The 18,343-nt window shown below is 41.1% G+C and overlaps 1 protein-coding gene across 2 annotated transcripts in view; it reads right to left on the bottom strand.

The window, feature by feature from the left end:
• The window catches only part of ERI3 (ERI1 exoribonuclease family member 3), a 189,114-nt gene that overhangs the window by 117,242 nt on the left and 53,529 nt on the right, over positions 1-18,343 (bottom strand). For both annotated transcript variants that reach the window (XM_035121856.3, XM_088673312.1), the window contains exon 6: positions 10,494-10,566. In XM_035121856.3, coding sequence (XP_034977747.3) covers positions 10,494-10,566 — 73 coding nt within the window. The remainder of the gene's footprint in view (positions 1-10,493; positions 10,567-18,343) is intronic.

Below are 18,343 nucleotides of genomic sequence, written 5' to 3'. Positions count from 1 at the left end.
CTCCATTATGACTCTTCTTGAGTTGGTGGTCTATAAAAGATCAGACTTACAAAAATGTTGGTCTGCTTCAGCATCCTAGACTCTCACAATCTCGTCTCAGAAAGTGGCTCTCTTATACACACTGAGCCTTACATTGTTGGTGTTCATAAGCAATATGAATCTAGTGTGTCTCACAGCAAGTAGACAGCTCTTGCTCAATCTATAGGCAATTCTTGTAGCAGCTGCCCTGCATGCAATATGATGCAGTTTGAAGATGGGCAGCTTCACAACAGGGCTTTATATTACAAGAGTCCCCAGTCCTTCTTCCCCAGTTGGGCGGATCAAAATGAACTTTTAACATGGCTTTTTTGAGTGGGGGTCAAGGTTAACTAATTTATGAAACACTCTTTGCCACTCTGAAAAGTTTGTGGTGGATTGAAATGGATATGATTTGGAAGCAAAACATGATTTGAAAAGTATATTCATATTTACTGCTATGAGGCAGCCTAGATAAGGAAGACCCAACTCACCCCAAGTTCAAAGATATTTTCCTCTCTCCCCAACCCCATTAGCAGAATATGTTTGACCCTTAATACATCCTAATCTTCTAATGAGAGATGAATATATATGGGTCTGAAATAGGGTTTAATTTTACTCATTTGTTTACTCATTTATTCATTTTATAAACCTGATTTGAATTAGGTCACTAATTTGAGCCCCAGGATTTTGGTTTGCTCTGTTGAAACTTATAACCTTTTCCATTTTTCTTTATTTCTTAATATATTTGAGATATGAACCTTACTGGCAAGGCATCACATAATATTACCTGTAAAGAGGCCTGTTTGTTTGACAGTATCCCAGCCAATTCCATCTTTACAGATGCAAACTACAGTACAGAGCACAAGGTCGAAATAAAATTTAAAATTTCAGAAATAGTCATATAAGGTGTCTAAGCTCATATGTCCCTTCACTGTGGCACTGTGCAGCAACAGCATTCAAGCAAGTATAACAGGAAGAGGTCTACATTCAATTAGCCTAAGAAGCACCACATTAACCATCACAGACAAGACCAGATGGCAACTAGCAGGACTGTAAGCACACAGAACAAATGCTTAGGCAAAGTAAAGCTGGCTGAAAAAAGCACTGTGCCAACTACAATACTGTTTGCTGTTAATATACATTGTTTTAAAAGTTTCAGAACTTCAATAAATAATAATGGGGGGATGTATTGTGGGAAATGTACCCAGAAAGTCGGGGCCTTGGATCATGCAATACATTAGCACTTCTGATGCATGGCTCACATAAGACCAAATTTTCAGGTTTGGGTCAGGCCAGGCCAGGCACCGGCGATGTATAGTTTAACATGTTGTGTTATTCTGGTTAATGATCTGGATGGAAGCTAGTCTGATATGTGAATGGGACTAACTAGGGATTTGCTTTCCCCCACACGAGGATTAATCAGGAAAAGTCTTTTCTTTCTTAATCTAAATAGCAGATTTATGATAACAGAATCAAGTATGACTCTAGGGTGGTTTGAGCAGGTGCTAAACTCTTCTCTCTCTCTCTCTCTCTCCCCTCTTCCCGGGTTCATTGGATCTCCTAAGTGGCCTTAGACAAGCCACTTTTTCTCGGTTTCAGCCCTCCACCACCAACAATGCAGGGAATCTACGTTGCTGGAATCTTAGTTATCTCTACATTACTGAAATATTAGCAATACTATTTTTTAAAAACAGCATGAAAAAGATATAAGGTGAACAACTGCCACCCACTTACAAATCTGCACAGAGATTCAGCCAACCTAGCCGATGATCCAACACAGTAGGCAAAGGCAACTGGGACTTTTGCAAATTCCACATTCTCTTGCTGTTCCTAGGACATCTATCAATCAACATTTTGTAGTACTTGAGAATATGCCCACGGGAACTACTACCTGATGTAAGTTTGAAGATCTGTCACCAGTGCCTTGCTGGTATAGAATTGAATTCATGCAAGTTTGCCCCAAAAGTTCCGTTCATCAGCAGTACAACTTTAGTTCTAGCTTGGGGGAAACAATTCTTACATCGTGATAATTCTACAACTATTTTCTTAATATGCCCAAGGCCTATGTAATTATCATTTATACAGATCCAAGAGGTCCGAGTGGCTTATAAATAACAATTTAAATAGTTACTAATAACTTAATACAAATCAAGACTATAAACCCAAAATTATATAACAGAGTGTAAAAGGACATTTGAAAAACCAACAACCAGGATACCATAAGAAGATAGTAATTCAAATGTAACACTTTTGACTTGGCCAACAACCCACAAAAAATGTTTAAAGCATACAAAATTGGATTCCAGGGGGCTTGAACTTACCTGGTGGGTAGGTGTTACTTTTAGTAACCTATCCCCAACTAATGTTAAGGGCTTTGGGAAAAGAGACATTCCTCAGGCAACTAGGGCCCCAAATAATGTCTAGAGATAGCACAAATTCACCCCAATAATTCTCATTCAAAATTCCTGGAAAACTACTACAGGCAGTTAAACAATTTTAGTTAAGGGGAGAAATACACGTCACCACTGAGATTTGGCATTCAAAGCTCACCTTTCCCCACCATAAATCCAACACTGATTTATAAATTTAGGTTTACATATCCAAGTTAGGCACCGAGTAGATCCCTTGTGGAGTACACTGCAGCAGTATTAGAGGGGACCCAGTATCTTTAAGGCCTTTCCTGGATGCCCTTTCCATCTCCAATGACTACCCGCTAGCTCTCTCCCTTTGATTTAAGAGTTCCTCTCGTGGCCCTGACAGTAAGGTATTTCTGTCCCACAGATTATAACTCACTCTGGGCTATTATTCAACTCCCAAGCCCTGGCCCTGCTGCATTTAGTCCAAACATAATATCCTTCATGCATATATTATCTGTCTCCCTATTATCTGGAATCATTTCGGAATTAAATTTCAGTCCTGCAATATTGGCTCGAAGAGCGGCTCGCTTTATGGGCTAGTCAAAGGTTAGAATACCAATCAAAATAACATTGCCGATGCAGCGAGACATTTTAATATTCCAAAACCCGGTAATTGTAAAAGGACATAATATTTTTTCCCTGATTACCCCAAAGGCAACACATGTTAACAAGGCGAGGGAGAGAGTGAAAGGATTTCCAGAGTTCAAGACAGCTGTGTGACAGATTTAAAGGCAAAGTAGTAGAAAGCTGGCCCCATGCAACCTTCCAGGAGGGAGGAAGAAGCACACCTGCCCCTATTGATCAGATCAATGAACCCAGTGTCTCTCTCTCTCTGCGATTGGCTAGTTACCAGTATCCTTTGAGCTATCACATGACTGTCAAGCATGTGCTTCAGAAAGCTGCTGGGCTGTAGGAATAGTCATTACATAAGATAACAACCCACAAAATGACACAATGAAAAATACTAATTCAAGTCCAGGAAGTGCTAGAAGTTAGAAAGCAGGCAATAAGATAACCGTGGCAAACGTGTTATGATTTCTGGCAGCAACAACAACAAGCATTCTGACCCTACTCCTGTAGTCCCTTTAGTTTTTAGGATCAGCCTCTGAATTAGGCATATGTTTTAATGTTAAGCAAATGCTTCAGATCAAAAGTTGCTAAGCTTAGTAATTTGCCACGCAGACACTAATTATTTCCACTATCTGGATCACTTTGGGCCCTCAGAAAATTTATGTGAACCTAATGTCAATCCTGTTTGACCAGACAAACGATCCACCTAGCCCTATATCCCATCCTTGACAAAAGCCAAATAAAGATGCTTGAAGAAATATATAGCAGCAGTCCATTCTTGGTCACCCACTCCCAATCACCAGTTTTAAAGTTTAGAGACATCCTAAATATTAGAATAGATGCCCTGAGCATGCTAATAAAGAGCTATTGATATTCTTATCTTCCATTAATTCGTCTAAGGGGTTTTATTATTATTGCCCAGCTGTACTGATAGCAGAGAGTTCCACAAATAAACTGAGGGTTGTGTGAAAATAGTTTATGTGCTTGTTTTAAACCTGCTGCTTGTTAATTTCATTGGAGGTTCACTGGTTGCAGTAACTACTTGAAAGGGTAAAAGGTCTGTTTCCTGGCTACTCTTTCTACTCCACTCATGATTTTATATACTTCTGCTTAGAAAAGTAATAGATAAGAGTGGGTATTACGGGAAAGTCCCAATCTTTAACCCTTCCTCATATATGTAAGGTAGTGCATACCTTGATCATTTTTTCTGCTCATCTTGAGGTGGAATCCAATGTTGCAGAAACAGCCTTCAACTTGTGCAACAGCACTTCACCTTTTTCTCCCTCACATACCCACAAAATTTACTCCTTGGGATCCCAAACAGAATTTGACGGCACGTGGAGGACTGTAGGGAGGAGAAGGCCATGTCCCATTATGTGAACACAAGTTCATTCTGCTTGCCTACAGACAGCACTGGATACAACCCTCTATTCCTTTTCTCAGTTACCTGGGTCTTCCTTTTTCCCCTTTTTGAAGGCCTCCAGTCTGTAGGGACCTCACCTGTTCTCCAAGAATTCTCAAAGATAATAGACAAAGGCTCTGAAATTACATCCACAAACTCGTTTAGTATCCTTGGATACAGCTCATTAGGCTCTGGAGATTTGAATTCATTTTAAATAGCTATGTGTTCCCTTACTACCTCTTTTCCTATCTTGGGCTGCACCTCCCTCCTTACATAATTCTGTTATCACCAGGTTGAGCATCGCTTTCCTTATGGGTGAAGACAGAGGCAAAGTAGGTGTTGAGTAGTTCCGCCTTTTCTCTGTCACCTAATAGCATTTCTCCATGTTCCCCACGCAGAGGATCTACCACTTGCTTGTTCTTCCTCTTATTTCGGACATAGCCGAAGAAACCATTTTTAAAATTATTTTTAACCTCTCTTGCAAGCCTGAGCTCATTCTGAGTTTTAGCCAGCCTGACTTTCCCCAATGTGGCCAATGTGCAATTCATCCATGTAGTCTACACACTGTGCTAAGTGACACATATACACACACACATTTAGCAGAAAGAAAACAATGTCAGCTAATATTAACAGTAAGAATACTCCATAAAATATAATTTAAACATGTGGATTAATACAAAATGCCCCTACTGTATGTCCGAACAGATATCCAAACGAGACTGGCAATTATAAGATATACTGGTATGTTCAAATGTAAAAAAGGCAGTATGATCTTCAGATCACTGAGTAATGAGTGGTAGATCTTTAACCTTCCAATCTTGAATACAAATCTCTTTGAAACTATAGGGGGTCAAAGGATCGACGTCCGTTGTACATCTGTTAGTTACCACATCACAGGAATATAATTTAGAAGTGCATAAATATCCAAAAAATATCAAGGCTTTTTCCAAAGAAAAGTAAATACGAACAACAATTTCTGACCAAAAAGGCACCACAAGACATACCCTAATCATAAACCTAAAAGAAGTATTATCAGCATTATATCACCAGGATGTATCTGAATGGGTCAGCTGTATATCACTAGGGTTTTAATAGATCAGTGAACCACACAATTGTGCAGAGCATGAATGCAATTCATCAATGAGGTTGCTGGACTAGAGTCTACATGTGATAAAAATGCATTTGGTTCTGCGTTTGGTACTAAAGTTGAAATTGGCAACACTGCACCATCATCATGTGACATACCAGATGGACTCTGGCCCAGCAACCTCATTAGCTAATGCACCCATATGCTCACAGATATACATATACACAGTTATTCATACACCCATAAGGTTTATGAGGTACAATGCATGCAACATTGCACCCCTGCTTCCTGCCTTCTGCCACAATGGAGACCCAAACAGCACAGATTGCCCAGGACGACAATAAAAGCTATTTTGTTTTGTTTGCATGAGAGCATCCCTTTTGCTCCTTGTTAAGTCTTAATCAAAGTTATTTTATTACACAGCCTAAGGAGTTGCACCTCTTTGTTGGGCACCTACTGCTACTAATCGTTTATATAGTACCATCAATGCTCATGGCATATTCCAGATCAAAGTGAGAAAGATGGATCCCTGTTCTAAAGAGTTTACAGCATAATATTCAGTGGTAAAATGCAGCTGTCTGACCCAACCGAGCGGAAGTCTTAGCAGACAGATATTTCGAGACGGATGCTTTGGTACATACCTACATATGGCCTCCCTCCTCCTTGTAACTATGAGGGAGCAAGCAGTTTTGTGGTTACAGGCCCTCAGTGCCCAAAAGACAAATTGAAATGCATGTTATATTTCAGCCTTGCAGCATAGCAAATTGCTCTTCTGTAGTAGGCTTTCCCCAAGTCACTGCTTTATTCATATGTATCTACCCTTTCCCCATAGACCCTCTACAATTCCAGCATTTGTCAGTCCCACTACTGCTTCCTCCATCCTGGCCTGCAAGCACCCTTAGCTCTTCCAAACTTGAACATCACCATCTGAGAAACAGTATCCTTCTTAAAATACCTTAATTCTGATCCACAGCACCTCTGCTGATCATAAAGACAGCTTTTGACAGCAGCGGAAGGGAAGCCAGTCAACAGCACTCAACCACTATCTCAATGGCTGCCCATCGAGAAGGTTTAAGGGGAGATCTGATATATAAGAACATTCTAATAAAATCCATATCCCCCGGTAGCCCCCGCCAATACAGATCTAGTCAAGGCAAAGAGCACAATAAACTCCCTGCCCTAAGTCCTAACTAAACTGACAGTTCATGAAGGATACAAGATCGCTCAGTGACATTAAAAATGTCAGCAAGAGGCCAATGCGGTTTGGCAGATGGGAAGCATTTGCAGGCAGGGGGAAGTAAAACTTGTGACAACGCATCCAGCTATAAGCAGGCCTTGTTCTCATTGCTGCTGATTTCTGCCCATCCTAAGGTCTTGCATTTATCCACCCCCTGCTATTAACAATAGCCTGTATAGCCTGTATAACAATAGCCTGTATAAGGCTATTGTTAAACTTTACAGGGGTGGGGGGTGGGGAACCTTTTACATTCAACATGTTTCTGAACTTGCAACAAAGTCTAAGAATGCCTTCCAATTCCCACCCGAGTGGCTTTCCTAGCTTACACATCCAAGATGTAAGTATTTGTCAGCTAATGGTGGGAAGATGGACAGATCTTCTGCCTGAAACAGCAGTTGTCATCAGCAGGATACTTAAGGTTACAAGGCATGAATCAGTTTCCTGCTGGTTCCAACTTGGAGAATAGAAAACAATGAAGAGAGAAGATGCAGGTGGTCTGGCTTGAACTACATACTACTGGTATGTAGTAAGACTATCTTCTGCTGTTTACTATGCATGCATGCCTATAGCCTATGATAGAGATAAAAAAGACTGCGCTGACCTAACTACCCACACTGGTCTCTAACAAGGTATCATCATGCACAACAGAATCAAGCTACGTGTCTGTTACAAATGCAGCTAAGTGTGTCTAGTTCCAGGGTTATGACTAAGCTTACTAAGTCAGAACCTATCACTGAGTAAAGGTAAAGGTAAAGGGACCCCTGACCATTAGGCCCAGTCATGACCAACTCTGGGGTTGCGACGCTCATCTCGCATTATTGGCCGAGGGAGCCGGCGTACAGCTTCCAGGTCATGTGGCCAGCATGACAAAGCCGCTTCTGGTGAACTAGAGCAGCACACGGAAACGCCGTTTACCTTCCCGCTTGGAGCGGTACCTATTTATCTACTTGCACTTTGACATGCTTTCGAACTGCTAGGTTGGCAGGAGCTGGGACCGAGCAACGGGAGCTCACCCCGTCGCAGGGATTCGAACTGCCGACCTTCTGATCAGCAAGCCTAGGCTCTGTGGTTTAACCCACAGCGCCACCTGCGTCCCTCACTGAGTACTCATCACTTATTCCATCCTATCCTCATTAAGATGTAACCATGATTTGTTGAACAAGCAAGAAATTGGCTCACAACAAGCCCTCTGTCTTCTCTGTGCATTATCTGTGTTATCATCTATGATTGGCTAACACACATTTTCTCCTCCTTTGAATTTTTCAGCCACTCTCTCTGAAGCTCCCCCACTTCCCCCATTCTTAGACACAACCCACAGAGGCTTGCTATCATTTTTTCCTCTCAGACCTCCTGTAAAAAAGGATATCTTTCTACAGGTGTTCTGCTTACAGTCCAGTTGGCTTTTTTTTTACAAATTTGCTAGCACATCAAAAAGATAATTCATCTGTGTGAAAGAGATATGTGAAACTTCTCCGTTTGACACTCAACCTTCCAGCACCAGCTCTATAGTATATCTCTTACCTGCTCCCCCATCTTTAGTATTCCAACCTCCTGTTAAATGTATAAGGGAAGATTTTTGCCATTTATTCTTATCTGATGAACCAGCAAACCCAGATGACTCCTACCCCATTTTACTTCTGACCTGTAAATTAGCAACCTGACTCCCCAACTATGAGCCATGTAAAAAGAACTAGCTTACTACGGACAGGTTGTATCAGCAAACACCAGCTTCTACTGCACACCTGAAGACAACTGAGGTCAGAGGACCAATCTCTGACTTCCACCCCTCCTCAGACTCTGCCTTCACCACCTGTACCCACTCATCCAATTAAGATACAAGTTTTGGTTCTTTGTTTATTTGTTTGTCCAGTTGAAACAACAAAAATACATTAAATCCATCTGAAAATCCTGCTAGCAACCGACCAGTATCAAGGACCTAACATGAGGCGGTAGTTATTCAAGTTTTACCAAGTTCATCAAATTATTTCTAAAGTGCTGTGAAAATTTTTCTGCCTAGGGTTGGAGATTTTTCAAGCTTGAGGCTGAAACACTCCTGTCTCTAGGCAGTTTGGAAAACATGAGGGCTGAGCACTTAGACCATTTCTGTTCTTTCCACATTCTGCAGAACAAGTGAGCTTCTATTTCCTTCTGACAAAGCCAAGTATGGGTCACCACACTTGACAAGAGAGTGAGTGGTTTTCTAAGTGATGTTAACCCCGATCTTGTGTGTTTTATCTACATGAGCCCTGATCTCTACTGCTCTACTGATCCTCTGTCCTGGGGTTTTGTGCTGCTCCCATTCCTGCCATACTGAAGCATCGTGAATTCTGATCAAACATCAGCCCCATGAAGCTATTCCCTGAAAGAGACATAAAATTTCCCTCTGCCTGCATGTCAAAATGGATTATACATAATAAAGAAAGCAGGCTTCTAACAGTCAGAACCCGATAGCCCAAAACGATAGCAAAAAAGACATAATGTATTGTCCCAAGGGCAGGAGGTGCAACACAGCCAAGGGTTTCAGCCAGCTAATATCAAACATCACCACGCAGAGCGATTTGACTTTTTTGTATGTCCATCAACCTGCTGGTTATATCACTGCTATCCATTCACCAGAAGTTTAGTGAACTTCAAATGGCGATCATTAATGGTCACTGAACTGCACAACGCCCCAATGTGCTTTCAGATTGCATTTGCAAAAGCCCAGCAATAAGGCAAGAGATTTGCTCTGACAGCAGGAAACCCTTGTCAAGCTCAGTGAGGAACATGCTGCCAGCCTCCCCCTTGTTACATTCAGGCCCTACCCTGATTTGACAGAACAGAAAATGTTTTTTTTATTTAAAAAAAAATCTATTATCCTTCTGTATGCCACTCTTGTTTTCACTTTCTTTTTTTAAAATAGGCAAAACAAAATAGCAAGAGCCAAATTACATAAGCATTTCATTCATTCAGTGGCACCATGATGCCACTCATTAACAGAATACAGAAACGGTTTAAAGCATTGTAACATTTCCTTGCACAACACTGGGTTTGGCTTTCTTGCACCAATTGCCAGTATCCACTACCTAACTGTCTCCTTATCAACACAGGGGGGGTTGGGGGACGGCCTTTTCCATATATGCAATTCTCTTGTATGCCAGAGGAGTGGGGGTCTCTAGAGAAATGCAAAATGCCTGAGTAGTTAATCCATTAGGTTTGAATGAACGAACGAGGTATCTATGCTTAAAGCTCCGGTGGTCATACTGCTAAGCAGTTTGGGTCACATAATTTGGAACAGGGGAGTTGTTGTTTTAAAGGTTTGTACGAAGCAGAAAGTCTTAAGCAGGTTATTTTTCTATGCACTTTCCAGACCTTTAGCACTGAGAAACAGCTGGCTAATATTCACTGGCAGGCTGGGGGAGGTGAGAGGGAGAGAGACTGAGAAGGCTGGGTGGGGGGTGGAGCAGACTTGGATATGCTCCAGCTGACCCAGCCTTTCCCAGAGAGATGCTGAGTTATTATGCATAGAGGTGCTATGTTAGGGTGGCCACAATGGGATTCTCCTCAGCTGCAGACCATATTCCATCAAGTACAGTAAGACTCTATTAGGGGAGATACAATAGGAACTTCGCTTCACCCGGCCTCTGAGAAAATAACTCCTCATTTCAATGCAAAACAGCAGTGCTTATTAAATACCTCCTTGAAGGAGCCAAGGAAGGGAGAAGGGGAAATGAAGAGGCAGCCAAGGGGTGGTGGGGATAGGGAGATTTTCAATGAAAGTACCTTTTTGAGATTAATCCACTGTTTGAAGTAATCAGCAACTGGAAGCCCTAAGTATTGGCATTGTCCAGGTAACCTGTAAGAGAGGAGAGAGAACAGGTTGGATTCCATTAGAGGAGCCTGACATCACAAAATAAACTTTATTAAACACTTCTGGTTTTGAGAAAGAGGATAGAATAAAATGCTCTAGCCTGCATTTCAGAATGGTTTGTTTGCTCCCCCAAAGCTTGGTATGTTTTTCCAGCCATTCTTGCCTCATGGCTCTCTAATTCAGAAATGTCTGGGGTGGACAAACAAGCCATGGTTAAGCCTTTGGTTTGGCATTCTGCCTGAACCCATAGTTAAAACAAGCCATGATTCATAAGCCAACAACAAACCATTGCTTCACATCACAGTTTTTGTCAGAAAGTAAACCATGGTTAGTCTTCAAGATGGTCAAGGGACGAGAGCAATTCCCCTAAAAAAAAAGGCAGCAACATTTGGGATTTTTTAAAAAGCTTACAGATAAGGCGAGAGAGCGGGAACGTGATAGAGGTGTTTAAAATTATGCATAGTGTGAAGACAGTGGACAGGGAGAGGCTTTTGTCCTTCTCTCATAGTACTAGAAGTTCCACCATGGAGGATAAGACTAGCAAAGGCTCCGAGTTGTAATGGCTATGTTCTAATCTACATCCACTATAGGTGGTTTATGTTTCTGAATGCCAGTTGCTGGGAAATCCCATGTAAGGAGAGCACTTGGGGGCTTCACATAGCACCTGGCTGGCCACTGTGAGAATAGAATGCTTGACCAGATGGGCCTTTGATCTGGTCTATTAGAGCTCTTCGTATGTTTCTGTATAATTAGTTGATTGTATCCAATTTTAAATGTTTACATGGTTTTATTATATATATATGTATGGCTGTTGTAAACCGGCTTTGATTTTTTTTTAAGAATAGTGGTATACAAATATTTTAACCAATATTTAATGTTCTAATGAACTCAAGCTGTAATAGATGGATGGCACAACAAGGCATTGTCTTTGCCAAACTATGCACCCATAAATTATGCCAGTGTTGCAGCTGGACCCACAGATGCCAAGATTACCAGAACTAGGCACACAGAACATGTGGCAAACAGCCAAGACATACCTAGGAGATCACAATCCACCCTCACATTTCTATTCTGCTGTAACAACAGTGATCAGAAAGTTATCAGCAATAGAGTTGTCAATACATTGGCAAAATTGGCTAGGGAACTAAGGGCTATATCGTAGCTCTACAATCTCTACCATAGTAAGAACTTGTGTCCCCCAGACAGTAGGCATGTCCTAAGCCCCACAATTCCCCCCTTCTGCTACTGGAAGGGCAAAGAATAGGCATTGTGTCCATTATCTTGGAATGTAGATTCATTTGTTCCCAATCAATTTGATTGATATGGGGTAGTTAACAGGTCATAATGCTTATTAATGCTTTGCTAAAGATTTTTAGAGACGCCCTGAATGCTGGATGGGGTATGAATTAGGCGAACACAGGAAAGACCCAAAATTAATTAAATAAGTGATTAATAGATCCATTTACACATGGTAATTACTGCAATCCAAGCAATTGGATATGCAAATTAGGCATGCACTTTGTACCCAGCACTTTGCTGTAAACTCCTACAAAGAAAGAAGGGGTTGGACAGGGCAGTGCAGTGCAGGTTCCCTGGTGTTCATAGTGTTGCCTCTAAGGGAGCACAATTCAATGGATCTAGAAACAAGACTTTCACCTACTGTCCACATCTAGACCTCAATAACACCTTCCCATACACACATGCTATACTTTGACATAAACACAAGAGTTCTGGGGCAAACTGCTTCCAAACTGAAGTTTTGTAAGGGTCCAAGTTATCCTTATCTTAAAGTACACACAATTTTGTTATTTTTCCTTTTCAAATAAAAATACTAAAAAGTATGAGCTATCAAACTATTGCCTTCTAAACTCATACATGTGAATCCAGACTGCCTTTGTAAGTACAGCTTCACAGTTTAAAGAAAAAGGCAAAAAAGACAATCACGGAAGGGTATAACCAGCGTAAAAACAAAACTGTGCCGTGGTAATTCCCTGAAACAAGATATAGGTAAGGTGAAAAAACTCAACTAATAATTCCTCAAAGACAAATAATAGATTTAAATATTCCAAAAGAAACTTGGTATAGAAAAGAAATAAATATCCCAAAATAACCTCTAAATAAAATAAACCTTGATGAGGTGCCGGCTAAGTGACTCGTTTCACTGGAAAATATCTGTTCCCTCAGAAGGAAAATGTTAAAGAGCTGAGAAATATCATTGCTCTTTGAAAAGTTTAAATACAGGGCTGCAAAAGCTCTCCTGGTTGTGATGGTAGGTCTCCATTGTTCAGACTGCACAAGAGGGGTCTTGTCCTCATGTTGTCCTTGAAGACTTCCCAGTGTTTGGTTGGCCACTACAGGAAATGCTGACCAGACAGGCCTTGGGTTTGGTCCAGCAGGGCTCTTATCTCTATCATCTTTGTTTGCAATAATAAAAGAACTACACAAATATATTCAACCCAAAAACAAATAGACTAGCTCTTCACTATCTCCAGCATGACTTTCATTGGTAGGAAGAGCTTCTCTTTTGAGGCCTGGATGGCTTAAAGGACAGGCTTCATTTGCCACTGTGTATTCTAAATTCCTACATTATGTTCTGCAGTAGGGAAAAAAAGTTCAGCTGCAACCTAAATATGTGTCTAAAGAATCCGAATTTTATATATCCTGCTAGCCATGAAAGAGAAACATCCTATTCACTGAACATCCTATTCACTCTTCTTATATTTCACTCCTGCACATTTTAATTTTCCTCCCAGAGCTATACGAGTAAGAAAATTAAATTTAAAAACTAAAAAGATTTGTGTCAAATTCTGGCCCAGCATAATGTGAGGGAAGGCTTCTAAAACACACAGGGCAGTCTGACGGGCTGCAGAGGAGAATGACACGCAGATGGAGACAAAATCATGCAACCCTCTTTCCTCCTTTGAAGCCAACTCTCCTTTCTTTCAACCAGGAAAGAAGAGCCCAGCTTGGCGGTGATAAACAGCCATGCTTTGGTTATCGCTTTCCTTAAGTTGAGGAGAGGCAGCTAGTGATGGATGGACAGGAATTTGGTTATCAGGCAGGGCTGTCAGCCAGAGTTGCAGATAGCGCACACACATTTAGCAGGGCATCATTATGCAATGGCATGGAGCTAAAATATGGCCAAGGGTATTGAAAGAATGAAAGAACAGGATTTAGAAAAAAATAGCAAATTGAGCAACAATAAAGGAGCGCAAGGCGAGGACGTTATCGTCCTAGTGACACCTTTTATCTCAGTCTGGTTAGCGAGAGAAGGGCACAAATTGGTCCTTCCTCCACCATTGTATCCTCTTGTACAAACAGAGGCAGATAAAATGTGTCACCAATGTGATAGCATATCAATTTAACCCTAATTATCCAGTGGGTCACGCTAAGAAATAAGGGTTTCTCATTTCAACAGGTCCCTCGGTTTCTGCTATGGAGGAGCCACATTAATAACACAGGGGGAGAGGGGGGGGCAACGAGAAAAGGAGGGAGCCTGTAATTGAATTCAGTCACTCAGGTGGTCCTAGTGTATAAAAAATTAATGTACAACTCTCCCAACTAATCAGAGGCGGTTAATGTCCATCTGCTTCTGGGTTCAGAAAGTCAGAAGCCCAAGAAAATAGGGCCATTTCCTACATGCTGGATTCATTGATACCGAGCTGGCTTTTTAAAAAGTCTCCTCCTTTGGAAAAGATATGGGGAACATTAAATCTTGATATTTATAGACCCAGTCAGGAGGCATTAATAGAACCTCATATGCTGTCATGTTCTGAAAATATACAGAAAGCTTTGTCACCACTGCTTCAGTAAAGGCCTTTCCGCATGGGTGGTAGAAGGAAGGGAGGTCGTGGAGGTGGTAGAAGGAAGGGGACAACACTGAGAACTGCTGCTTTGTGGTCTGAAGATAACGTTTGAATGAAATTACACCATGTTCTATTTTTATTTACTTATATATTTAAAGCACCAATGTGCTGCAGTAAAGATGCTTCAGGAAATCTGCCAAATTGCTTATAAAGTATGTGAAGGTAAACACGAAAGCAGTGACACAACCTCTTCCTCACACTTTAGAGGAAAGTCATACATCCCTTATACCATTTTTTTAGATGCACTATAAAGTAAGAGAACAAAAACCATGGCCATTCGTGTACTCAGACCTAACAGTATGTAGATGTCTATAGAAACCCAGAAAGCCTAACAATGCAAGAAGCATGTGCTACTCAAATGTACTGCTATTCCTTAATGCAATAATAATTCATCACTTCAATTTACAGGTGGCACCGTCTTACCCCAGGACAAGTCTTTGGATGGTAATGGAAAATAGCCAGTGAGAAAGACATGCTTTGCCTAGTATAACCAACTGATACATAGAAATATTAGATGCAGCTTTTAAGAAAACAAAGAAAAAAGAATGAATCTACTGCAGAGGAGAGGAAGTGCTCACTAGTAAGTGCATGATGTTGTGCCAAGCTCTGACCTGGAGCAGGACATCAACTCCTCAGAGAACAAAGCAGATCTATCATTAAACAAACAATAATGAGAGCGAAAAGTGCCCCCCTTTGCCAGCCCTGAAGGTCCCTTTCCTGGTCTACCAACAGAGGATCTTCTCAAGGCCTCTCAGAGTGGGTGCCATTCTGAGTGTCATCACATGATCCTCCAGTGGACTCAAAGGGAGAGAACAAATTGCAGGCACCTAAAACATCCAAGCCTTCTTGGACTCTACACCACTGGAGCAGAACACATGGTATCCAATGCTGTCTACGTTAAGCATTTGCCAAATTGAGAATTCGGCCCTGAATTCAGAGTCCTGATAATCTGATGTTACAGTAGTTGTTTTAAAAGCAAGTTTCTAGCCCTCATACAAATGGAGAAAATCTAAAATGTCCTGTGGCAGATCACCACCACTCTAGGTTGTGTGTTACAACTGCCACTGTACAACATATTTCCTATTATTTCCAAGCTTAGTGCAGGACTTAATAGCTTGCTGAAAATGTGATAAAAAGTCAGTTTTGTGCTCTTCTGAATTGCAGTAAATGAGCTTCAAAGCTCTGCAAAGTCACCTAAATGCCTTCCACAAAGAACACTTACTATGCTCCTGTTTCCCCACAATAGACTTAATTACTTTTTTGAGTCATCTTGGTAGCATCCAAACAGCCAGAGGGGTGGCTGTGGTTCACATTTGCAAGTGACAGCATCAGGATGAAATATTCTAGCTTGGAAGTGCTGGGATTAATGCAGCACTCAATTTTCAGACCAACATGAGACAGATCTCCCCTTTTTCTGCCCTCAAATGTGTCACAGCATAGCCAAACTATACGATGCATGTCAGCCTCACACATCAGTGTGCATGAAGCAGAAACATGAGAAAAAGAAAATGGAAAGGCACAGCATATAGCTCTTCTACTGTCAATAGAAGCTGATGAATTTTTGCTTCTGAAGGGTCGACTGGAGTTGCCTCTTTCTCTCAAAGTTCTACAGTGGAAAAAGTCACCTGAGCAAACAGTCAAAGACCAATTTAGCTTCTTGCCCTGGAATTCCTCAAGTGGCCATAGATCCAGATGATGCCCAGAAATTTACTAATGCAACAAGAAAGTCACCACCTCAGTCTGCTCAGGTTCCCTCACACATAAATCGTCTAGTCTCAACTCCCCGGCTCATGAGCGCCACACTTCTAACTTTACAAGCATTCCTCACATCCCCCATCTCTTTGTAAGCCCTCAATCTGAAAAGCCATTAATGGCAACAGCCTTAGAGCACAACGTGAAGGTCAATGAAAGTTTTGCCTGCAAATGTCAACCTGTCACCTCTAAATATTAATGAGGGCTGACCAGCAGCAAAAATGCACCCGTGCTCCGTTAGTAACAAGATAGATACATTATACCGGTAGTAAGAAAGGAGGAGGAAAAGAGCATAGCTGGAGCAGACAGAAGCAAAGTTTTAGGGCCACAGGTGCTGATCTGAGCAGTTTTGATGTACAAGCCTAGCTCTCCCTCCACAACACTATCCAGGAAGGTAACCATTTCCAGTATAAACTCCACACACAAAAGTTTGATGTACACCGAAACAGAAATACCTAATTCAAAGACCTATTGACATGAACTGCATATTGCTTCTTCTTTTTTTAAAAAAAATAATAAACTTTATTGGAATTCAAATCATAACAAAACAAATCGAAACAACTCAAAACATAAACAAATCATACAAATCATTATAAATCCTTATTTACAAATAATGATAAAAAACCCAAATAATATCTAATGCAAAAGTAATCCCTTTACTCATAATTAGATCAAATAAAGTAAAGTAAAACAACTCATATATACAATTGTGGATATTGCTTCTTAACTTCTACTTACAGCATATTTGCTAATGACTGCTTTCCTCTATTTTAAGGGTCGTCTTTGCATCTACATTGTAAATGTGCCTGGAGTTCTAGTTAAAACAACAAGCACAATACACAAAAATAAGAGGTCAAGGATACAAGTAGTAGCGTGAGATATGGACTATCTGCAGCAGGGGTAGCCAACATGGTATGCTCCAGATATTGTTGGAGTATAATTCCCATCAACTTTAACCATTGGACATCCTGGCTCAGAACACCACATTGGCTACCCCGGCTCTACAGGGACTGAATTTTTACCTTTTCCCATTCAGAACAGACATTAAAGGTTCTTTGTACAACATGGGATTAACAGCAATTCAAACTCCTTTTGGCCAGGTTGGGGTGGGATGGGGCGAGCGTGTGTGAGTGAATTGAGCAAAGGCATCTCTCTATCTAGTCCTGCTGATCTCCACCAGTACAGAGCTTCTGCTTCTGCCCTTGGGTTCCCCGCTGGTGGCAGCCAGCAAAACGTCCTCCAGTGGGATGTTCTGGGGGCCAGCCCCACTGCCATTACATGACAGCTTTGCAATCTTCCTTCCACCTCTACCACCCATCCAAGTCAGCATGTGTTGCAAGGATGCAAACCCAACTGTGTCCTCAGCACTCCTATAAAGCCTCACCAGGCAACAGCCAGGGTTAGGAGTGCAACGTAAGTCTCTGAATGTTTCTATAATTATTCCACTAAAGTGGATTCAGCAAACTTTCAGAGGATCAGAGTTGCAGGATTCAGGAAAAGCAAAAGGAAGAACCTCTTCGCACAATGCATAGTTAAGCAACTGAATTTGCTACCACAAGATGTAGCAATGGTAACCATCTTGGAAGGCTTGGAAGGGTTCAAGCAAATTTTTGGAAGATAAGGCTCCCAATGGCTCCTAGTTGCAATGTCTAGTATGCCTCAGAATAAGCTTTCCTTCATAAGCAGGATGACTTGAATTTTACATTTTTTAAAACAGTTAAAGTTATTAGGAAATAGATAACAGGGATTTACTCCTATGTGTGTGCTTTTCTTTTTCTTTTACTACAGTTTTAAAAATTGTTTTATCCTGTCTCTACTGCAGCTTTTTATTGCCTGCTTTTACTGACTTATCTTAATTCACTTTGTTGTTTTACTTTTATTGCTTATTTTGTACACCACTGTGAATAAATTTTTATGCAGAAAAGCAGGATGTAAATAACATGAAATAAGACAAATCTTTCCTGTAATGCAGAACGCCAACTTATGAACCTAGAAAGTTGACTTACACAGAGTCAGACCATTGGTCCATCTAGCTCAGTACTGTCTACAATGGCTGGGAACAACTGTCCAGAATTTCGGAAGAGGGTTTTCCCAGCCATCTCTGGAAATACTGAGGGTTGAACCTGCATGCAAAGCATGACACA

The sequence above is a fragment of the Zootoca vivipara genome, chromosome 7 (assembly GCF_965207765.1).
Source record: "Zootoca vivipara chromosome 7, rZooViv2.hap1.1, whole genome shotgun sequence".
Lineage (NCBI taxonomy): Eukaryota > Metazoa > Chordata > Lepidosauria > Squamata > Lacertidae > Zootoca > Zootoca vivipara.
Note: the sequence above shows the minus strand (reverse complement) of the source record. Positions and strands in the feature narration are given on the sequence as shown.